This window comes from Protopterus annectens, chromosome 1.part0 (genome assembly GCF_019279795.1).
Source record: "Protopterus annectens isolate FY-2018-M chromosome 1.part0, PAN1.0, whole genome shotgun sequence".
Taxonomy (NCBI): Eukaryota; Metazoa; Chordata; order Ceratodontiformes; family Protopteridae; genus Protopterus; species Protopterus annectens.
The window spans coordinates 451034608-451059787 of record NC_056725.1 but is presented as its reverse complement, the minus strand read 5'-3'; the positions used below and the strand labels follow the sequence as shown (position 1 = coordinate 451059787).

Genomic DNA, 25180 nt, shown 5'->3' with positions numbered 1-25180 from the left:
TCCAACCAATACTGAAAATGACAGTCAAGAGAAGGTAAACACTTGCACCACATTCATCACATAGTCCCACTAAACCTACACCACCAAAATCCACACATATACAAAAAAACATTTAATCTGCACAAGCAACAAAGACCTCCAAAGCAGAAACACAAGTAACCTCCACCCCAACACAACCCAATGACACAGTCCACAGACTCTGTGTGTCAATAAACCACAGCCCATAAGGCAAAACAACATACCCAACACACTAGTCACAGGGGACTAGTCAAGCACACTGATGTCCCACTCAACAGGCTAAACAAGAAGGTTACTGTCAGCTGCCAGGATCCACCACATAACCCACACACTCCGATCACTCCGCAACAAGTACAAATATGACTTTGTCATTGTCCATGTTGGTGTGAACAACCTGAGCCGTACCTCCCTGGACTACATGAAAAGACACATGGAAGAGCTCTCCGATCTTGTAGCCCAGGCAGGTATGACCCTAGCCCTGAGCAGCATCCTGCCATCGCCCAGAATGGTACTGCAGTACAAGGACAAAATGATGGACTTCAACAATTGGCTAAGCTTCTGGTGTCATTCTAAGGGGATCCAGTATTTGTCTGCCTGGGACGACATGGTCGACAGACCACGATGCTTTGCCAGAGATGGCCTGCACCTGTCGCTCCCTGGGATTCTGGATACTGGCTAAGGGTCCTGCCTTTTTTAAACAAGGTTCAAATGACAAATTCACCACCGCAACAGAACAGGCAATCAAAAACTAAGGGCAATGCGACAAGTCAAAATGCACTCACTCGAGGCACTCTAAAATGGAGAACATCGATGACTGTGCAATGACTGAGACCTGGTTCAAGGCTCTTGAGAGCACCCCTGGCATTACCAGGCTATAACTCATACCACACATTTCGGCCATCTAACCGGGACCAGAACACCAAAGGCAGAGGTGTGTCCATATTCATTAAGGATATCCACACCTCCAGGATAGTTGCACAAAATAATGCATCAGAGGTTATCCAAGTGCAACTAACTCTGGGCAAAACAGCAATCCAAACTGTAGCTTGCTACAGATCCCGCACCATGACCCAGGATTCCCACTTCTCTTTTCCTGATATACTGGAAAATATTAAAGTTCAACCAAACACCAAAATAATGGGCGATTTCAACTACCCCACCATTAACTGGGAAAACTACTCATGTACCAACTCCTTCACTCCACGCTTTCTGCAACTCAAATTCCAATGCCCTGGATCAAAACTTATCCACACCCCCACCAGGGCAACAATATCCTAGACCTGATCATTACCAACATGGGCGACTGGTGTACCACACCAGAGGTCAATTCTTCATTGGTCAGATCCAACCACAAGCTAATCACCCTAGATATCCGCATCCCGCCCACACCCACCATAAAGGAAACAAAGGTAAAAAATTTCTCCAAAGCCAACTTCATGCTTAAGACAGAAATGGCGAACTTCATGACACCCATGTAGATGGGCAAAACAGTTACGACTGCTGAATCCTACACAAATGCACCCTATAAGCACTTAGACGAGTACATGGATCATGCTATCCCAAACAGAACCAAGACGCTATCCTCAAAAAAAAAAAAAAAAAAAAAGGTAAGCCAATCTGGTGATCCCCTGCCATAAACTCTACAACAGAAGGAAGAAACTGTTGCAAGAGACAGTAAAATCCCATGCGTGGTCAGCCTCAGTAAGAAGCAGAGATCCATTATAAGATCCTCCTAAGCTAGCTACGAAAACAAAAATCGCCACCGATACCAAGGGCAACCACAAAGCATTCTATAGCTATGTCAAGAATCTCAATGGAACCCAGACATGTTCCAAGTTACAGCACAACGGCACAAAAATTACAGCACCAACTGATATTGCCAACATCCTGGCAGATAGGTTCAGTGCTGACTTTACCCCCAACCCCCTAAAGGGCCATATCTATACAGGAAGAATGCAGAGTCCTTGTAATCACATCTATACAGGTAAAAGCTGCGTACTCTAAAACCAAAAACACAACATCCATGGGACAGGGCAGCATCCCAGGCTGCGTTTTACATGAACTTTCAGAATGAACTGGCTCCCCACCTAAGCACCATGTTCACAGTCTCACTTCAGGTTCTGTGCCCACTGAATGGCAGACAGCAACAGTTAACCCACTCCACAAAGGGAGGAGCCACCACGGATCGTGGGAACTATCACCCTTATTAGCCTGACAAGCCTGGTCTGAAAGGCCATGGAACTCAAAACAAAGACATTGGGTACCTCCAAACTCTGGACCCCACCCAGTTTGGGTTTGTGAAAGGCAGATCATGCCTTCTGAACCTGATAGACTTCTTTGAGGCAGTCAAAGCCAGAGACAAGGGTAAGGTAGTTCACACAGCCTATCTTGATCTCACCAAGGCTTTCGACACCATCCCCCATTCTGGAATTATAGCTAAACTCACTAAACTAGGTATAAATTCCTATGTCACAAGATGAGTTGCCAACTGGCTCACTGACAGAACCCACACTGTAAATGTTGCAGACTCATAGGTTCATAGGTTTATACTAGGCTATCTGCCGTAAGGCATTTATAAGCCTAGCCTAAATTTTTGTGGCTTACGCCACCCCTTATATGAAAAAATACTGTGCCCATTAGTTTGTTGTGCCTCTGTCCAGCAGTGACACAGAGATGATTCCCGGGATAAACCTACGATCTCCCATCCACAGGTCAAGATTTCTCTTGAACAGAGCCAGCGAGGTGCTCTGCCTCACATGGACCGGGATTTTATTCCACAGCATAGGGAGTCTGAGTGATAAATCTATCCATCCAGCACGTCCTATTTATATCCGTGCTAAGGTTTAAGTCGCTTGCTCTAGTGGTTTTGGTGGATTTGGATTTTTTGAGGTGGAGCATGTCCATTAATTCCAGGTTGGACATGGCCTTGTATGTCAGGCACATGTCACCTCTGAGCAGACGGTATGAAACTGAATAGAGCTGGAGTTTCTTCAATCTGGCAGCATATGACAGATTTTGGAGTCCCTTTATCCTTTTGGTGAGGAACTTTTGGGGTCTCTCCAATTGCTGCAGATGTCGGGTGCGATACATCCCGAATGGGGCATTGTACTCTATCATTGGTCTGATAAGTGAAGAGTACAGGGGAACAATGACCTCACTAGATCTGGATATGAATCCCTTCATGATCAGGTGGGCAATGTAGAAGGTCTTTCTAACCACTTTAGCAATGTGAGTGTCAAAAGAAAGGCCACTGTCAACCTGGGTCCCCAGGTCCCTGATAACCTCTTCTGTGCTTAGTGGATTGCCACCTATATGGTAGCTTGAGGTTACCTTGTTTTTCCCGAAGGGTATGACTATACATTTTTTGGCGTTTAACTTCAGGCCATGGCTCTGGCACCAGCTATCTGTTTCCGTGAGTCCCTTCTGAAGGATATCAGTGTCCGATGCACTTTCCACTAAGGCACCAAGTTTGCAGTCGTCTGCAAACTTTGTCAGCCAAAGTCCTCCCATGTTGGCCTGTACTTCTGAGAAGTAGATGCCGAACAATAGGGGGCCAAGGACCGAGCCCTGTGGGACACCGCTTGTGACCGGCTTGGAGTCTGACATAGCACCAGCAACTAACCCTGTGGGTTCTGTCCTTAAGCCAGTTTGCAACCCATCTTGTGACATATGGGTTTACATTTAAGCTGGTAAGTTTTTCTACAATACCCGAATGGGGTATTGTGTCGAAGGCCTTTGCAAGGTCAAGGTAGGCAGTATGGACTGCCTTTCCCTCATCAATGGCCTTGGTGACTGTTTCGAAGAAGTCGACCAAGTTCAAAAGGCATGATCTGCCCTTGACGAAGCCAAACTGGGTCGGGTCCAATGTCTGCAAGTCCCCTATATCTTTGTTTATGAGCTCCATTATGATCCTCTCCATAGCTTTGCAGACTAGACTTGTTAAGCTTATGGGGCGGTAATTACCGGGGTCCGTAGAGGCACCGCCTTTGTGGAGTGGGACCACAGTTGACTTACGCCACTCCTTGGGCACGTATCCTGTGGTAAGGCTGAGATTAAACAGCTGCCTTATGTGCGGGTTTAATTCCTCATTTAGCTCATGTAGCACACAGCCGGGGACACCATCCGGTCCCATTGATGCTGTGTTTTTAGCTTTAGAGAGAGCAGCTTTCACCTGCGCATTTGAGATGTCTGGGAGGCTACACTCTGCTGGGATAGTTCTCTCCTTTAGGGGGGGGGGGGTGAAGTTTGCACTGAACCTGTCTGCCAGTATGTTGGCAATGTCTGTGGGTTCAGTGATTTTTGTATCATTTTGGACTAATTCTGAGCATATCTGGGAGTTTCCACCCAGGTTCCTAACATAGCTGAAAACGGCCTTATGATTGTCCTTTGAATCCATGGCAATTTTTCTCTCAAAATTGGCCTTAGTTGATTTTATGAGTGCTCGTATTTTTTTACTAATAATGATCAGGGTGACTTCCCTTTCATGGATTTTGTTCTATCATGTAATAGCTTTCTCCTCTTATTGTAAAGTTTGTTAATGGCTGGGGTCCACCAGACTGGACGTTTGCCCTTTGTGGAAAGAGTCTTGGTTTTATTTGGGATTGCCTGATCCATGCAGTACTGGAGGTGTTCATAGAAGGCATTTGTAAGGGCTTCCGCAGCTTGGGTTGTGGTTTCCACTGGCTCAGGGGCCTTGAAGGATACCACACCAGTCTTGAATAGTGTGAAGTTTGCTTTAAAGTTCTTCACTGTGGTCTTTTTTGTTTGGGGTGGGGGCGGGATGTGGATTTCCAGTGAGATTAATTTATGATCAGATCTCACCAATGAGGGATATACTTCCGGTGTGGAGCATTTTGTCCCCATGTTTGTGATAATGAGATCTAGTATATTTTCTCCTCTCGTGGGAACAGTGACTAGCTGTTCCATGGCATTTTGAATTTATGAACTCCAGGAACCGTTGGGCTAGAAAGTTAGGGCTTGAGTAATGTTCCCAGTCTATATTCGGGTAGTCTAAGTCACCCAATATGATGGTGTTTGGAGATGCATTTATACCCTCCAGTGTCTTCAGGAAGGCTGTGTGGGGTTCCTGAGTTTGAGAGGGTGGCCTGTGGCATGCTACAATTTGTAGAGCAGTTTTGCCTATGGTTAGTTGCACCTGGATGGTTTCTGAAGCTTCGTGCGTTGCCACCAACCTGGAGGCGTGGGTATCCTTTATGAATATGGATACACCCCCTCCTTTTGTGGTGTGGTCCGGGTTTTGGGGCCGGAACGCATGATATGAGGTAAAACCTAATAGTGCCGGGGTGCTCTCAGGAGCCTTGAACCAGGTTTCAGTTACAGCACAGACATAGATGTTCTCCATACTGAGAAGGGCCTCGAGTGCGTGCATTTTGAGATTAATACTTCTGGCATTGAGCAGCATTACCCTCAGTTTCTTCCCATTTTTATTTTCTAGGGTGGTAGGTTTAGAATTTGAGCCTCGCCTAAAAAAGACACTATAGGGGTGGCAAGAGCCTTGGCCAATATCCGGAATCCCAGGGGTGACAGGTGCAAGCCGTCCCTTGCGAAGCAACGTGGCTTGTCAAGCATGTCATCCCAGGCAGACAGACACTGGATCCCCTTAGAATGACACCAGACATTAAGCCAATTGTTAAAGCTGATCATCTTGTCTCTATATTGTGGCATCATTCTTTGTGAAGGAAGGATACTGCTCAGGGTCAGGGTCATACCTGCCTGGGCTACATAATCAGAGAGCTCCTCTATGTCTCTTTTCATGTAGTCCAGGGAGGTACGTCTCAGGTCGTTCACACCAGCATGGACAATGACTGTGTCATATTTGTATTTTGTGGAGTGACCAGAGCGCTTGTGTTATGTGGAGGATTCTAGCGCCCGATAGGCAGCTTACTGTGACCCTCTCCTTGTTCAGCCTGGTGAGTGGGACGTCAGTGTGTCTGACTATGAAGTCACCTATGACAAGTATGTTTGGTGTTGTATTTGGCCTTAAGGGCTGTGACTGCTTTGCACACTGCTTTTGTGGTTTATGTGTTGCTTGTGGGGTGTCTTGAGGTAGCAGTTGTTTGGGTGTCTGCTTTGGAGGCCTCTGCTGTTTAGGTAAATTTTTACTCAGAGCCTCCGAGTATGTCTTTGTGTGTTTATGTGTTTGATTCAGTGGTGTGGTAGCATTATGTGAGGCTGGTTTTGTGGTGTGTGCAGTTGCCTTCTCCTCCTGTCTGGTCTTGCCAGTCCTGAGTTGAGAGAGCTCAGCCTCCAGTTTGGCTAAATAGCTGCATCTCTCGCAAGTATATGTGTTATGTGGGAGGAGGAGAGTGTTGTCTGTGTACATGAGGCAGTAATAACATTGCCTCAAGATTCCCAGATTCACCAGCTGGACCGGAGAGGAGATTGACAACTGACCTTTGGACATGCTAGAATAATATTGGGAATTCCTTAATTGAAGCAAGGGCCAGTGGGGAGTGAGGGTGTAGTGCTTTTAATTTTTAGTGCTGACTTATATAATTGCTTTAGTGAGCAAGTGCCAGGTAACTCGAGTGCAATGCGTTACAAGTAACTAAATGCAAAAACGACAAACAGTAACTTTCTTTCAAGTGAAACAAGGAACTAGTACAGTAAGCAATGCAGATATCACTAGTGATCCAAAGAAGTGCTGAGAAGCCGCATATTAGGTGGAATTAGCTTCCAGGGAAATAGCAAACAAACAACAAGCATATAAACAAAGCTAGACTCAGCAGGCCTGCATCTAGTCTATGCTAGAGCAAACAAGGTGTACCAATTTCAGTAAGATACATTTCAAATATTCAGGCACTATAAACCTTTAGCCAGAAATTCTCAGCTCAGAAGGGCAGAGTCCAGCCTCTTCTCCCACAAGAGTGCAGACCACGAACCTTCTTGATGTAAAATAACTGGCCTGAAGCCCAAGTGCCTAAACCAAAACTAATACCCTTGGACACTGGGCTCTCAATCAGCAGTTCACAACTTAGAAGGATGAAAGCTACCTGTCCTGCCACCACAGTGCTTGCCACAAACCTTCCTAATGTAAAACAACTGGTCTGAAGCCCAAGTGCTTAATCCAAAAGACTTAGAATGATAGCTACACTTTAATCAAGTTACAACCAAGCAGTAATAAATGCAATTGAATACTTTAGAGAATGTCTGGATTAGTGCTCAAGTTACACAAACAAAGCTAGATCCAGCAGGCCCGAATCCAGTCTATGCCACAGCAAACAAGGCGCACCAACTTCGGTAAGAAGCAGTTCAGATATGCATGCACTATAAGCCTTTAACCAGAAATTCCCAGGTCAAAAGGGCAGAGTCCAGCCTCTCCTCCCACAAGAGTGCAGACCACGAACCCTCTTAATGTAAAATAACTGGCCTGAAAGCCCAAGTGCTTAAACCAGAATTAATACACTTTTAGAATAACAGACACTGAGCCCTCAATCAGCAGTTTCCAACCTAAAAGGATGTAAGCTACCTGCTCTGCCACTACAGTGCAGACCACAAACCCTCTCAGTGCAAAACAACTAGTCCGAAGCCCAAGTGTTTAAACCAAAAGGCTTAAAATGAGTTACACCAAGCAGTAATAAATACAACTGAGTATTTTTAAGATGATGCAAAAGTAAAATGAAGTAGGTAGAAACACGAGTACAGTAAAAGCAGATAAAAAAAAAAAAATTTATCTGAAGTGCTGAGATCAAAGAAATAGATTTGAGTGCTGAAACTAGAAGACTGGCTAGTTATAAGAAAAAAAAAACAAGCCAGAAGGCTTCCCTCAAACACAGAAGGGCCTGGGGGCTCAGAAGCCTACAAATAGTCTATACCACTTAACAGGAAAGGCAGGAAATAAGCTTATTTTTTTTTTTTTGTCCGTTTCCCAGATGCTCTCTTTGTACACAGTAGGAGTGCCTGAAATCAGAATATGATCTCACTGCACTCAGTTGAGTGAGCAAATGAAATGGGCCCAGAGGCAGGCTGAGGGGCGGGCAGTTTCAAGACCACCAAGATTAACACCAAAACAAAAACAGGGAGGGTGGGTGGGAATAACTGAAGAGCAGAATAACTGCCACTGGAGTTAAATATTCCTTCAACACAATTTAAATCAAATTAAATACTGTATTTTCTGACTTCAAACCAGTGACAAGTGGAGTACCACAGGGTTCAGTCCTGGGACCTCTCCTGTTTGGTATCTACGTCTCTGAAGTACAGGCTAACACAGAAGGCCTCTGGCTAATGAAGTTTGCAGATTATGGCAAACTAGGAGCCATTGTAGAGTCCCCAAATGTGGACATCCTACAGAAAGGCCCCACTGAGACAGATGCCTGGTGTTAGAGGGATGGCCTCAAGCTCAATGCCAAAAAGTGCATGGTCATCCCCTTTGGTAAAAACTCTGTACCCATGAACTACCACATAAATGGCAGTCTACTTAACACCGAAAGTGTGAGGAAACCATGAGACCTTGGGACCCAGGTGGACAGTAGTCTCTCCTTTGATAACCACATTGCCACAGTAGTCAGGAAATCCTATGTGGCACACCAGCACAAAGGATTCTCATCCAGGAAAATGAGGTCATTGTTGCCTGCTACTCAGCACTCACATTAGAGAGTAAAACACCCCTTTTGGAACGTACCTCACAAGACATCTACAGCAGCTGGAAAGGCCACAGAAGTACCTCACAAAGAGGATTACTGGCCTCAAACAGATGCCCTACACTAACAGTCTCAAAAAACTCCAGCTTTACTCTGCAGCATATCGCCTACTCAGAGGAGATCTCTGCCCAACATATAAAGCTATGTTAAACCCGGAGCTGTGGACATGCTACACCTAAAGAAATCCCAAACCCTCTGAGCTACACACTCTAGGGAACTGAACCTTGTCACCACAATAAACAGGACATGCTGGAGGGATAAACTCCTGTTCCAGAGACTTTCTATACTCTGCTTGACCTAGATGGGTATCTTGTTCCAAAGTTCCTCATGAGCACTCTTCAAGAAAAATCTTGAGTGGATGGGAAATGGTGTTTGTGTCTTTCGGCTTTTCCCGATTAGGGGTCGCCACCGCGGAACTCCGGTCCGCTAATGATTGGCAGTAGATTTTTACGTGCAGAGTTGCCAGCCCTGACGCACAACTTTCAACGAAGGTACGCCCATTCATGCAGGTCTCAACACAGAAGACGCTCTAGCTGAGAATCGAACAGGACGTCTTACTGTGAGGCGACAATGCTATCGCAGCACCACCACCGCACCCCAGGGATCACTTCTGTAGCTCTGCTCAACAGGCGCACAGGAAATTAACTTTCTTGGGTGACGTAAGCAGGGAACCTTGCTGGCTAGACTTACTTAGGCCTTGGGCTGATAGCCTAGTACCTACCTATGAGAAGATGAACACTGAGATATGGACAGTGACAACCTCGTGTAAAGACATGCCCCAAGTAATTCTGCCCTTGCCAGTGGAGGGAGTGGACTGCAGAATGTCATGAAAAAGAAGGACCCTCTGCCACACTAACTAGGGAAAGGGGTGGGTTCAAGTAGAGGTCTACAACCAGGTCAACAGTAGTGTCAAGACAAACACAGGTCAAAACCACTGACCCTGAGGGTCAGTGAACAAAGATGGGCCCAAGTCAAAAATACTGGTCCTATCATCTGTTTACCTCTATCTTCACGGAAACCAATATCCTAGTTGCAGTCATTGGACTCTTCATATGTCAAAAATGCTGTCTGAAAGGATTGGATACACCATTCTGGACAGTCAAAGGATCAAAGACAGTAGCATCTTAAGCTCATTTTTTTTTTTTTTTGAGAGGAGCAATGGCCTTAAAAGGCAATGAACTTGGAAGCAATAACTGCAAAATCGAAGATGGGACTGTCAGAGCTAATAGGTACAGATGGTGACTTAGTGACATCAAACATAGCTCAAATGGCTGACTGACAGAAATGAGGCATAAGCCTTGGTCCCCTGAGAGGAATGATCAGGATTCAAATCCAAAAAAAGCAAGCAGAGGTGCTACAAATCCCAACATTAGTAGAAGACACCTGGAACCACATCAGCTGAACAATGAGAAAAGCCAACCACACATACACAGTCCAGTTGGGCAGACATTGACCACAGTAAAATGACAACGGCAAATGATAGGAACTTGAAAACAGCCTGTAGTACAGAGAATGCAATTTCAGCCAAGGGTGAGGTGGGTTCTTTTCAATGAGGTTACCTCTTTGCTGTGCTTTGGGAGGTGCAGGCTCCAATAACATCCCAAGTTGAGAGGTGCACTGTTATGACTTCAGCACTGGCCACAGGAATTCTTTCAACCTCAGATTTCCTCTTGTCCATCTTTGGAAGTTGTAAGCAAACCCAAAAAAGGGCTCTGTAAAACAGGTAGCCTATACATGTCTAACTCCAAAATAGATCTCCCTTTAATTGGGTGGATGGGGGTATAATGTAACACTAACACTGCGATCCTCAGAAAAATGCTTGTACACAAATTTTCTTATTTAAGATGCATATCTTGGCACAGAAGCTTGGATCTGCATTTTTAAAGGACTTTTAACATTCTGCACTGAAGTGTGTGTGCATGGGGGAGGAGGGGCTAACCAACTACCACAGCAAAAGATCAAAAGCTCTGAGAAAATTGGAGGGGGGGGGTGTAATTAATCTGAATAAAACCAAGAACAAAGAGAAAGGGCTTGGTTAACCTTGGAAAGTTACAGATGGACTGAAAGTCCTACTGGTCTTAGTCCTAATGTTGAAAGACAAAACCAGAAAAGGAAAAGCAAACTCCCCGCCTTTCTTTCTTATAAGTGCCCACCCATAGCTATTCTTTAAAATGATTGTTCAAGAACTCTTTATACAGAGATGTCAAACAGCAAACAAGGTTTTGAAACATAGGCTTACTTCAACATCATGCAAGCAAAGAAAGTATAAAAAAAAAAAAAAAAAAAAAAAACAAGAGTCTATTACAGTAGGAGAGTTAATAATCTGAACACAGATCATCTGAACCAGCGTTACAAAGTTTTCAGGTAGTAACAGTCAGTCTGAATATGTAAACATTATATGTAATTGCTTGAGCATATGTTTTGAGCTTGTAACCAGCTTGTGTGAAACATTCTTTGTCTACTGGAATCTGAATGGTTGAAAAGTGTATGCCTGAGTGCAGGAAAAAAAAAAATAATTTAGAATTTTTTTTATCTGGTTCAATTATAGGTTTGATTATCCAAACTACCCTAGGTCCCAATTAGTTCAGATGATAGACTCTCTACTGTAAATCAAAAATCACTGAAATCAAAACCTTACTTAACACAATGTTCAAGTACTTGAAGGCCAAAATGACGAACAATTGGAGGCTGGGACTGGTCAGTCAGCTTCAGACCACATGGAATGCAGATGGCACACTTTTCTTTAAATTCTTCACAAAACTACATTGAAGTAAGAGATTAGGTTTACAATGCATTTCAAAACAAAGCAATTCTAGATATTTGACATAATTCATATATACACAAATATCTATACTTAGACGTATATGCGTAGTCACACACATACACACTTTACATAACAGAATTATACACACTAATCTCCTTTCAATGTTGGTATATACATACAATTTACTTATACCATTTACATACCTACCACATATGATACACAGATGTCTCAGTTTTGCAATTTTCTTCAGTATTCATTTTTTTTCCAAATATACTTTTACAAGTCATTAACCATATTTTAAACAACCAAAGGAACCAACATAATAAAACAAAAAGACAAAGATACTAAATGTCTCAAGATTAACTATATGCATCTAAACAGTGCGTAGTGTGCTTGTATAATCAGAGTACGTCATGCCTGATACACAGTGGAGAGAGATTTAAAGATAAAGAAAAAATGTTGTACATTTTAAATTGGCGTGTACATAAAGGCAGATGCTAATATACCAAGTTATTTGTGCATATAAAGATAAATGTACGACCCCATAAGCAAAATGAGGAAAGGATGAACTGATAAAGAAATTTAGTAATTTTTCTCCATTATACAATGTAAATTTGAAGACCCTGTTATATTTAGTGATAATTTCATTGAAACGCGTCCAATTTTTTTTCTATCAATCCATTTCCGAGTGATATACAATTTAAATAAACATAAAAATAACCAATAAAATATAATACCAGCATATTATTTGGAAGGATATGAAGAACAGCAGTTTCTTGCCATTATATCACTGTGACAGATTAAAAACTCTAGGCAGTCTCGGAGTTCCTGAATTGACTAGAGTATCTGCAGCTCCAAAAGCTATACAATAAGTTTGCATTATCGGAGCCATATGCAATATCTAAAGGATTAAAGAAGGTTGCTAGGCTAACTGCCCTATTGCTTTAACCCTAGTCAATCATGCCCCCCAGTTTTCCTAATTATAAACGCCCATTGACTAAAATGGCTTTGGTTATACCTGTCCGTTGCATAGGTGATTAGGGAAATACTCTTGATTGCTGACATCTACGCATTATTCAAGATCATGAACTGGGTGGAGAATAATTTCTTGACTGGAATAAATCTTAACATTATACCAAACAGTTTTGCATACTGCAGTGAGGGAAAGGGATGAGTCAAGATTTAACCAATATGGACAATGAATAAGTACTTGTAGATTTAAGAGAAGAGGCCATTTTTTACATGAATTTTATAGAGGTTTATCAAATATCCGTGTGTGTCAAAAGTATTTGAAATCAATCAATATTACTGACTAGCTGTTAATGAAATTTCAACGTATTAAATAGCAAATTTTGTTTAGGATGGGAAAATATCGATTGGAAGTGTAGTTTTTCAAATTGTTTGCTGTTAATGGAAAATGTTTAACAAAAGACAAAGTCAGTTCATCTTTAAATCAACAATATTAAATTAGACTAGATGCAAGACTTACCATTTGACTTTCCAATGTAAAGTTTGGATTCGGGTGGATAGGTTAAAATTAAAAAGCAGTTTCTAAATTCAGTAGATTGATTAGCTTTGCATTACATTTACTATATTAGATATACAGTCATGTACTGTGAAAGTTTTAATGTCTTCCTGTTTTAAAATTATAAGAGCTAAAAAGTTAGTTATAATTTTATAAATGGCTATGCCACATTTCTATCCAAGGGGGTTGCCATGTGAGATTTTGGCAAGTAGAGTATTTGTAATATTTGATAATGCTTGCAGAATATTAAGGTCAGTCATGTACAGCAAAGCCCACCTTGTTTTCCTAGTGTTAGTTTGCTATAAGAAATTTGAACAGACTTGGAACTCCAAATAAACTTGGCAAATACTGAGTTAACATCTATTAAATTCTTTAAAAAGAAAAATTAAAATAAAGGTGCAAGATAAAACAGGATTGGGGCAACTGTTCCTATCTGGAAAGTTAAAATTAATTTTTTTGAATATGAACGCAATTTTGTGTGCTCTATGTTAACAGGGGATGGGGTGTTCTGAAAAAGTATTCAGTTTTCTGCTTGCAGTTTTTCATAAAAACTGCAAGTCTTGAAAAATGTGACATGGGTTCAAATGGAAAGGAGAACAAAACTACATGAAAGAGCAACCTGTCAAACAGGGTTTGCATGCAACAAGAAAATTAGAAATACTCCTTGAAATTAAAAAAAAAAAAAAAAAAAACTTGTATAAAAATCAGTGGGAAATGAGATTTTTACATATTGTCAATGCTATCAACATTACATTGAAATAAATGGCCTTACAGATACAGTCTAAGAAGAGAGTACTGAATTTTTACTAAAAAAAAAAGCAGATTGCAAACGGCAATGCTGCAGGAGACACATTTGGAAAGAAACAAGCAGGTGAATTTGACAAAGGACTTCAGGATGGATATTCAGAATATCAGTACAATCATTCCCCTTTCCTTTTCGTCTCTAACAGCTAAAGGGGCTTTAATTGTGACCGAATAGGGAAAAGACAATAATGGGTAGACCTGAGGTAGAAAGGGGCAACTGGGAAGGGAGTAGGATTAGGCTGGCATGAAATGATATTCTACCACAATGTTATTACGGTATTTAATAAAAGTAGGGGAGAAGTCAGCTTTCAGGAGGGAATTACTTGTAGGTGAAGACTGGAACTTTGTTTATGATAGTGAAAATGTAGAGTATCATGGGGACCCAGAAGGGAAAATATAATGAAAGAGGGTAGACGTCTGAAGAAATTTATGAAAATATTTGGTATGAAGTTGTGAATTCTGTAGTAGGATCTCTGACAGAACTTGCATATTCTTCACTGGGCTTGACTACATAGAAATTGTATTTTATAGGAATATGTTCATTTAATTGAAAGCTTCAACACACATACAGTATCTGCATAAGATCATGCAAAAAAAAAAAAAAAATATATATATATATATATATATATATATATATACATATATACACACACACACACACATACACATATATACATACACACACACATATACATATATACATATATACAGATATATATATATATATATATATACACACACATACATACATACACACACATATATATCAGAATGCTCAGAATCCCCAGAGGTTTCATCTGAAGAGAGGTACACACACATACATACATACACACACATATATATCAGAATGCTCAGAATCCCCAGAGGTTTCATCTGAAGAGAGGTTGTCAGCCTGCTCAGTTCTGGGCCTTTTCTCTGCAGGTGGCTGAGAACCTCTGTCTGGATGAGGCTGAGACCCCCTGGGTAAGAGAAATAAGATCTGCAGCAAGAGACATGATCTGTTTATCAGAAGGGGCCTGAGCAGCAGGTTTAGGATGGGCCTTGGCCTGGCTGGTGACCTTAGCACGTGCAAAGGCCTTGAAGGACATGGATACAGGAGGCCTAGCAGCCCCACGTGCAGGAGTAACCTTGTCTACAGAAATGGTGTCGGGTAGATCCAGAAAGTACAGTTTTGTACCTACCATAAATGTAGATGTCCGAACTGGATAGCATCTGCAGTCATAACTGGGTTGTCCTGTCGTCAGGCAGCCCTTTGGTCGGTCGGATTCCAAAGTCCGGGTCCGGCTTCGGCTGATGTCGCACTTCACCCGACGTCATCTCTGTTGGTCTTCGGGTATAAAGGCATCAGCCAACGCCATTTTCCTCAGTGTTTCTTGCCCCAGATGCCAGTTGCCCTCTTGGAAGGCTAAATTTTGGATAAATGCCAATGTTTCCAAAAAGATAGAAGGCAAACGCAAAAAATAAGCATGTATGTACATATATACAAACAAATACACCATAAGAGACTCCCCCCCGCCAGCTAGCTATTAGGAGGGTAAATACCCTAGGAGTACCACAGAGGGGAAGGAGGGAGGGTAATCCTGACTGCAGATGCTATCCAGTTCGGACATCTACATTTATGGTAGGTACAAAACTGTACTATGTCCTTCATGGATGCATCTGCAGTCATAATAACTGGGTAGAATACCATAGCCAACTAGGGGAGGAGGAAGAATAGATTATGGTGTGGATAGGATCCCTTGCAGTACAGCAGTGGCAAACCCTGCTCGGGATCTGGAATACAGAGGTAAATTATAATGCTTGGCAAATGTATGCACGGAGGTCCAAGTAGCCGCCTCAATAATGTCCTTGGTTGCCACTCCTCGTAAGAAGGCTGTGGTAGTGGCTGTTGCCCTTGTCGAATGAGGCCTTATGTTCTGTGGAATTGGTTTTCCATGAAAGGAGTAACAGAAGCGTATGCAATTTCCTATCCATTTGGATATTGTCTGTTTGGAAATAGCTTTTCCTTCCCTTCCTGTTGCATAGGCTACAAACAGCTGGTCAGTTTTTCTGTTACTTTTTGTTCTGTCCAGGTAGTAGCGTAGCTGTCTATGTACATCCAAGGTATGCAGCATTCTTTCCCCTCTGTTTTGTGGGTTTGGGAAGAAGGTAGGTAGGTGGATTGCCTGGTTTAAAGACACTCTGGATACCACCTTAGGCATAAATGTAGGATTAGTCCTCATGGACACTATCTTGGTGGAAGATTAGGAAGGGTTGTACTGCCATTAGGGCCTGAAGTTCAGAAACCCTTCTTGCTGAGGTTATTGCCAGTAGGAAAGCAGTTTTCCACGATAGATGCTGCAGGTCTGCTGTTGCTGCTGGTTCAAAAGGTGCGAGTGTCAACTTTTCCAGCACAAAGTTCAAATTCCAAGCTGGCAATGGTGGTTTCCTAGGAGGTTTTACATTCTTGATCCCTCTGAGGAACTGCCTGAGTAAAGGATGTGAAAAGACAGGTGGAACAAAGCTGTATTCTGCTGAAATAGCTGATGCATGTATCTTGGAGGAATAGGACAGGCCTGTACGTAGAAGCTCTGCCAAATACTCCAGAATGTTAGCAATGTCTATATTGGACACATCTTTTCCTCTTTCAGCACTCCAAATAAAAAACCTTTTCCATTTTCCTGCATAGTTCCTTCTTGTTGAAGGTCTGCGGGCTTCAAGGATAAGGTCTTTAACCCTTTGGGAAAGCTCTAGATTAGTTGCTGCTATGTGATATTCCATGCAGTCAGTTGCAAAGTTTTTAGGTTTGGATGCATGATGCTGTAGTTGTTCTGGGTTAACATCAAAGGCATCAGGGGTATTGGCCATATTTTGTCCCGAGACATGCTACTCAGCAATGGGTACCAGTGTTGTCTTGGCCAGTTTGGAGCTATGAGGGTTATCCTTGGACGTTCCTCCTTGATTTTTAGTAATACCTTGTGTATCAAGGGAAGAGGTGGAAATGCATATGCTGTCAGACCTTTCCAGCTGAAGGAGAGCGAGTCCACTTTCCATGCAAGTGGGTGGAACGTCCTTGTGCAGAATTTTTTGAGCTGGTGATTGAGAGGGGAAGCGACTATATCTGTGGCATTCCCCATTTCTTTGAGATGGCCTTGAAGATGTCCGGGTGTAGCATCCATTCGTGAGCATCCGAGGTGGTTCTGCTTAACATGTCTGCTAGAGTATTCTCCTTTCCTGGTACGAACATTGCCTGTAACTGGATGTTGTAGATGAGCGCCAGGTTCCAAAGGTCCAAAGTCATTCTGCATAGGGGGTATGAATGAGTGCCTCCCTGTTTGTTGATGTACCACATGACTGTGGTGTTGTCTGCCCTTATCATCAAATGTCCTGCTTTGAGGAATGGTCTGAGTTTTTGGATTGCCAGCTTTACTGCCAGCATTTCTTTTAGGTTGATGTGCAAATGGAGCTGGTCCTGTGTCCACAATCCTTGTACGCATTTGTCCAGCATGTGAGCCCCCCATCCTAGGTCTGAGGCGTCTGTTGTGATGGTTTGGCTTGCTTGATAGTTGTGGAAAGGTAGGCCTGGATTTGACTGGCATGCTTGAGCCCACCATAGGAACTCCTGTTTTAGGCATGGGATTAGAAGAATTTCTGCTTCTAGGCTGTGCCTGTGTTGGGACCATAAATTCTTTAGGTACCACTGTAGTTTTCTCATATGTAGTCTGGCATGTGGAACCAAGATTATGCAGGATGCCATGAAGCCCAAGGCCTGTAGAACTTTTCTTGCTGTTAGCTTGTTCTGTTTTGTTAGTGCCAAGAAGTAAAGAGGAGTTCTTTTGTTTTTCTGCAGTTAGGAATGCCATTTGTTTTACTGTGTCCAATTCAGCCCAAGAATGTCCTTGTTTGGGATGGTATCAGCCTTGACTTTTGTAAATTGACTGTGTATCCCAGTGCTTGTAGCAAGTAAATGACCCTTTGTAAATCTGTTGTCAGCTTGCTTTTGTTGTCCCCCTGTAGCAGACAGTCGTCCAGGTATGGATAAATTTGGATTCCCTGTAGTCTGCAGTGAGCGATTACTGATGCCACGCATTTTGTGAATACTCTGGGCGCAGTAGATAAGCCAAAGGGCAATGCTGAGAATTGATAGTGCTCTGATCCTGCAAGAAATCTGAGGTATCTTCTGCAAATTGGTCGTATGGGGACGTGCAGGTATGCCTCCTTGAGATCTAGAGTTACCAGCCAGCACTCCTTGCCCAGCATGGGAAGAAGTTGCTGGAGGGTCAGCATTTTGAATTTTGGGACAATGATGAATGTATTTAAGATGGACAGGTCGAGAATAGGTCTCCAGCTTTTTTCCTTTCTTGGAACTAGGAATAGTCTGGAGTAGAATCCTTTGCCTTGTTCTGTTATTGGCACTTTTTCCACAGCTCTCATCTTTGTTAGTTGTACTATCTGCTGTAGAGCTTCTGTTTTTTGATTTGGAGGCAGGTTTGGCATTCCTCTTTTGACTGGTAAAGTGTGGAAGTGGAACCGGTATCCTTGGTCTATGGTTTGCAGAATCCACTTGTCTTTTGTGATATAGTGCCAGTTTTTTGAAAATAAGGTTAATTTTCCGCCTAATGGTGCTGCTATTTGTTCCCTGGTAGGCGGAGTTAGAATCAAGTCACTGTGCTGTTGTAGTGGCAGTGGCTGTGTCTGTGCCTCTGTTATTACCTTGCCACTGTCGTCCTCTGTAGGCACCCCCTCTGGATTGATTTCTGCCTCTGGGACGTCTATTCCTGCCCCTTTGGGATCTTGTGGAGTCAGGAAAGGACCAATTTTTGGCAGGCCAGTTCCTGCTAAACCTTGGGGTTGAACCTGCAAGAAATCTTTAACTGTTTGTACAGATTTTGCCTTTTCTTCCATTTTCTTCATTACCTGCTGGGCAGGTGTGCCAAACAAACTGGCCTTATCCATAGGTGCATCTAATAACTTAGCTTTAACATGATCCGGTAAGACCTGTTCCTTCAGCCATGCATGTCTTCTTATCACTGTGCCAGTCATGGCTGATCTAAATGAAGCCTCCAGTGCATCATAGCCACATTTTAAGGAATGGTTACTAACCTGTTGTATGTTATTTACCATTTCTAATATATATTTCTTATCTATAGAGTCATCAGAGGATAGCTTTTAGTTAACTGATCAAGCATAAACTCTTGGTATTGTATCATGTGAAACTGACAATTTAAAGCTCTAGCTGAGAGAGTAGCAGAGGTGTAAACCTTTTTGCCCCATCTGTCTAAAGACCTGGCTTCCCTTTGAGAAGGAATAGGGTTTTTTGCTGTGGTCGAGGCTGCTGCCTTGGGCCCCTGGGATATGGTTTCGGGGTCTGCAAGTGGGGCCTTGTATAAGTGGTGATGAGTGTCTGGAACCCTGTAAAATCTGTCTGGTTTGACAGGGGCTGGAGGTAAGGAATCTGGTGCAGTGCAGACATCATTAAATGCATCGTCCACAACAGAGAGGACAGGAGGTATAGCTAAAGGCCTGTGTTGTGGTAGGTGCAGAAAAGTCCTAAGTCTCTTTCTGGAATCTGAGAAATCCTGTTCCTGCCATTGGAATTGTTCTCGCATGGCATGTAAGGTTTCCCCAAAGGAGAATTCTTCTGGTGGAGAAGCAGCTGGAATGGATTCTTCAGCATCTGAGTCTTCATAATTGGAGAAATGAGCCTCTGGCTGGTCTGTAATATCAGAGTCCTCCGCGATATCATCAGAGGACACAGGCTCGGGGGGCTCTGCTCTAGGTCTCTTATCTGGGGGCTGAGAGGCCCTGTCTGGGTGAGATTGAGATCCCCTAATTAAGGATATTAAATCCTCTGCCAGAGTAAGCATTTGTGAACTAGAAGTGGGCCTAGTAGAGGGGGGCTTAACAGGCACTGATTTAGTAGATTTGGCTGCTTTAGCCCTGGCAAAGGCCTTAATAGACATGGCTGCAGGAGGCCTAGCAGCACCACGTGCTGGGGTAGAGACATCCAAAGGGATGGTGTCTGATAAGTCACTAGTAACCACTGGAGGTAAGATTTCTGAGGCCGTTTCAAGTAAGGTAGCAGGAGCCTCAGTAGTAGTCATTGATTCAGCTGTGCTTTGATCAGTTTTCTCGGTTTCGGCCGAAACAGAGACTCGCGGTTTGCTTAACCATGGTTTCGGCCGAAACCGCGGACCGCGAGTGTCGGTCTTTTTCTTTGCGTTTTTTTAACAATCTGGGTAGTCGGAGGATCCGACGGCATAATGTACGCAAAATCTGAGCCGAAAAACTGTTCAGCAAACTCCGACCGACGCCTAAGCGTTCGTTGGTTGAATGAGGCACAGGCTGAACAGGCTGCTACGTCGTGGTCTGGGCCTAAACAAGGCAAACAGAGTGGAAATCTTTATGAAGTATTTGTTTAACAACCGGCACCTGAGAGATCAGAGACCGAAGGTAGTGTTAATGCTGCGTCGGCCTGGAGCGGTTGAAATACCGCTTCCGAAGGGACCGAAGCACTAGCGGAGGGTTTAGGAGTTGCATTGGTGGTGGACGTGGGCCGAGGATGTCTGTCCCGGTTCTTTCGTTTTTTGGCAGACTGAGTTGTCGGTTGATCCGACGGCATGATATATGCGAAAGATTCACCGAAAAAGTCTTCGGCAAATACTGCCCAGCGCCTGAGAGTGCGCTTATTAAAGCAAGCACAGGCAGCACAGGCAGAGGCGTCGTGGTCTGGGCCCAGGCAAGGAAGGCAGTAAGAATGGAAGTCCTTATGAGGTATTTGTTTACCACAAGACAAACAATTATTAACTTTCTCAATTTGTTCCGACATCGGCTGAGGCAAGAAAAAATGTTCCCCAACGGGGTACTTGGCTTTTAGATGACTTCGATACTGAAAACACAGGAGCTGACCGACCAGCACTTGCTAACTGCTTCTGCTTCGGGCACCGCACGGCAAGAAAGACTGAAGAAGATGGCGGCCGATGCCTTTATACTCCAGCCATTGTGACGTCGGAGAGGAGGCGACACCAGCTGACGCCGGACCCAGACTTTGGAATTCGGCCGACCGAGGCAGGACAACCCATATGTTATGACTGCAGTTGCATTCTTGAAGGACATCTGCTTGAGCAGTGGATGACAGAATAGGGGAGGTTCTGTGTTATAATGAGCTGCAATGGCTGAGGCGTGAATTTTGATAGAGGAAAAAGACAGGGTCTTGTGAAGCATCTCAGTTAAGTATTGTAAATTTGTAGGTAAATTAGGCGCTGCTGTGCTTATCCCTTTAGATAAGCTCCAGGCACAGAATCTTTTCCATTTTTCAGCATTCTAGTACTAGGTCTCCTTGCCTCTAAAATGATATCCATCACAGGTTTACTGAGGAATGATACTGGAGAGATTAGATAATTAGCCAGGCTGCTAGGTTCAGTGTTAAAAGCTGAGGGTGCAGAATCTGGTTCTCCTGCTGAGAGGACAAGGAAGGGGTCTGAGGCAGGTGCCATGGTGATAACCGTGACGCACTGCACAGGCGGGGGTACCAGTGTTGGCATGGCCAGTCTGGAGCAATCAAAATCATCCTTGGTTTGTCCGATTTGATTTTCTGTAGTACTTTGGAGAGCAGAGGCGGGGGGGGGGGGGCGGGCGCGCATAGACTAAGGATCCACTTTCCAGGATTGTTTGTTTGTGGGGAGTCCTTGTGCAAAATTTGTAAAATTGGTAGTTCTGGGGAGAGGCAAACAGGTCTATACCTGGGCTCCCCCATTTGCTTGTCAACATGTTGAAAATCCTTGGTTCCAGTTTCCACTCGTGTGGGTCCATGAGGCTTCTGCTTAGTCCGTCTTCCAGTGTATTTAGTTTTCCTGGCAGGAATTGAGCTTGTAGGTGCACCTGGTAGCTCAAGGCTGTGTTCCACAATGCCATGGCTAATCTGCAGAGGGGGTAAGAATGTGTACCCCCCTGCTTGTTTATGTACCACATAACAGTGGTGTTGTCCGTCTTTACCATTAGTTGTCCTGAAAGAATGAGGTCCTTGAAGGCTGTCAGAGTATTCTGTACAGCTAACATTTCCTTTTGATTGATATGCAGGTGCATTTGACTTGGGTTCCATTTGCCCTGAATGCACTTCACTGCCAGGTGAGCCCCCCATGCATAGTATGATGAGTCTGTTAGGGTTTGTGCAGCAGGGGGTGGTGTGAAAGGTAGTCTCTTGGTTTGGTGGCAGGCCTCTGCCCACCAAAAGAACTCTAGGCGTAAGCAAGGTATGATAGAAATCATTGCTTCTAGATCCTGAGAATGTTGACACCACAGGCTTTTTAGACACCACTGTAGTTTCCTCATATGCAGTCTTGCATATGGAATTAGAAGAATGCATGAGGCATGTACGCCAAGGCTTGCAGTACTGGTCTTGCAGATAGCAGGGTTTTTGTGGCCACTTGTTTGAAGTAGCCAAATGAATTTGCTTCTCTGGAGTGAAGAAAGCCATCTGGGCAGTTGTATTCAAGCTTGCACCCAGGAATGTAATCTGTTGACAGGGTACCAGTTGTGACTTCTTTTCATTTATGGTATACCGCAGACAAGTTAAAACCCTTTTTACAAACGCCAGATGATTTAAAAGTATGCCCTGGTTTTCCGTCTGAATTAGACAATCGTCCAGGTATGGGTATATCTGAATATTTCTTTGCCTGCAAAATGAAATATCTGGAGCTAGGCACTTTGTGAATACCCTGGGTGCAGTAGATAAGCCAAAAGAGAACGGATAGTGCGTGTCTCCTGCTTTGAAGAGTAGGTATTTTCTGCAAGATTCCCTGATGTGCAGGTATGCTTTAGTGTTGCCAACCAGGCATCTTTGCCTAACATAGGAAGCAAATTGTGAAGAGTCAGCATCTTGAATTTTGGAATCTCCAAAAAGATGTTTAGAGTAGACAGGTCCAGGATAGGACGCCATGAATTGTCTTTTCTGTGTACCAGGAAAAGTCTTGAGTAGAATCCTTGTTCCTTTTCCACTTCTGGTACCAATAGCCCCCATGCTTGAGAAAGTACTTGTTTTTGGGCCTCTGCCCAGTGATTTGGGGGTAGGTCTTGGCCACCTGCTTGGTGTTGGCAACGTGTGGAAGTGAAATCTGTATCCCTGGGACACTATACTTAAAACCCATTTGTCCTGGGTAATGGAGTTCCCAGTTCTTTGCATGAAGAGCAATCTTTCCCCCCCAAAAGGGACAGTCAGATAAGTGCTTGGAAATTTTAAAAGGAAGTCACTGAGACAGCTTACCATAGGAGGGAGTCTTATTACTCCCAGATTTGGAAGTGGGGGGGCCCCACTGCTTAGTCCTGTGCAAACCCTGGGACTGCAGCCTGGGAGCTCTGCGGGATCTGGGTTTGGACTAAAAAGGTCTGGAAGAGGCAGGAAAGGAGCAATTCTTGTAAGGCCAATGCCTACTAAATCTTGGAGGTTGTACTTGTAAAACACCTTTAACAGTTAGCATAGATTTAGCTTTTTCTTCCATTGTTTTAAGAACTTCTGCCTTGTTGCTAAACAGGCGGTCCTGGTTTAGGGGAGCATCCAGTAATTTTGCTTTAACATGATCTGGTAGGGATTGCTCCTTAAGCCAAGCATGCCTTGCAAGTACAGACCCAGTTACAGCAGCCCTGCAAGATGCCTCTAGAGAGTCAAAACCACATTGCAAAGTATGTTTTCCAACCTGTTCAGCTGAATGCAATAAATCCTGTAAATCCTTATTTTCAGCACAATCGGGAAACATCATTTTCTGTTTAAGCAATCCCATAATATGCTGTTGATACTTCAACATATGAAACTGGCAGTTTAAGGCCCTAATGGCCAAAGTTGCAGAAGTGTATACCTTCTTACCACATCTATCCAGCGCCCTGGAGTCTCTATCAGAGGGGGTAGATTTTTTGGCAGTAGTAGCTTTAATGCCCTTCGGTCCCTGTGAAATGGTCTCAGGACCCGAAGTACGATTTTTGAAAAGGAACTTGAGAAAGTCAGGGACCCTGTAATATCTATCAGGTTTCCTGGGACCAGGAGATGAAGAGTCAGGGGCCAAGCTAGATTCTGCAAATGCATCATCAACAATGTCTGGGGCAGGAGTAAGAAATCCCCAAGCCTCTTTTTAGAATCAGAGAAATCCTGACTTTCCCCAATGAAAATGCTCCCCGAGAGTATGGAAGGTTTCACCAAAAGAGAAATCCTCTGGGGGGGGGGGGGGGGGGCAGAGGGAATGGAGTCCTCAGCATCAGAATCCACATAGGTAGATAAAGGTAAATCCTGATCAGAGGAAACAAAATTCAGAATCCTGGTCGGAAGCATCCAACAAACTCAGTCCCAAGTCTCTTAGTGGGGGAAGGCTGGCTTAGGGTCTTCAGCCATTCTTATCTTTTTTTTTTTTAGGCATAGGAGGCCTGACCATGCGTTTTGGGCGTCAGTTTTTTAGGCATGGTTCAAGATTAAGGCCTTCAAGAAGATGGCGTCTATTGAATACACAAGTCAATAAGCCTGAATACACTCTCAGAAACTGGTGCCTGCATAGTGGCTCCAGACCCATCCAAGGTAGACATCCACAGGTTCCAGTTGAAGCATCTTGCGGCATACCGGACTCCGAATGGGTCTCAGTAGAAGCCTGCGAATCATAAGTAGCGGGTATCAGGGGCTGCGAAAGCACCTCACTGAGTACTGGCGACTGGCTTAGAAGCATCATCGGCAGCTTTGAACCTAGGCAGCCTCTGTCTTTACCTTTGCATTTTTTCAGAATGTCGGTAGTCAGATGGCTGACTGAGACATATCAGGATAATTGAACCGAGCACCAAAACCTTTAGAATCATAAATATACAGACTGATAGTTCATGGTTTAAATAAGGCACAAAACTGACAGCGAGGTACATCGTGGTCTGGGCCTAGGCAAGGAATACAGTACGAATGAAAATCTTTAGGAGGTATTTGCATTCCACAAGTAATGCAATTATTTACTTTTACTGACATCAGTTAAGAGCAAGAAAAAGTTTCTCCAATGGGGTACTTAGCTTTTAGTTTAAGACTTCGGTTTTGAAACTTGGAAATTAAAATTTCAGGAGTCGGCCGACCGGCACTTGCGAACTGCTTCAGGCACCGCACAGCAAGAAAGACTGATGCAATGGCGTGGGCTCCATGTTTTATACCCCTGACGACCTGACGTCATGGAAGAAGGGACAGCAACCAACGCAGGACCCAAGATTTTGTTAATCAGGCCAACTGAAGGCTACCTGCAAGCAAACACCACAAATGTAATGACTGCAACAGTGAAACACGAAGAACATCGCATTTGACAGAGTAAGTTGGGATTTTATGGGTAGGGCAATTTAAGCATTTGCACACCATGATACAATTAGGTGGATATATATGAAGCATAGGAAGCAAGAAAAGAAGTGGGAGGATTACTTTGATAC

General features: G+C 43.6%; 1 protein-coding gene across 2 annotated transcripts in view; it reads right to left on the bottom strand.

The window, feature by feature from the left end:
- XPO5 (exportin 5) overlaps positions 1-25180 on the bottom strand; it is a 2857558-nt gene that overhangs the window by 2692227 nt on the left and 140151 nt on the right. For both annotated transcript variants that reach the window (XM_044060355.1, XM_044060360.1), the window contains exon 2: positions 11317-11438. In XM_044060355.1, the coding sequence (XP_043916290.1) occupies positions 11317-11438 (122 nt within the window). The remainder of the gene's footprint in view (positions 1-11316; positions 11439-25180) is intronic.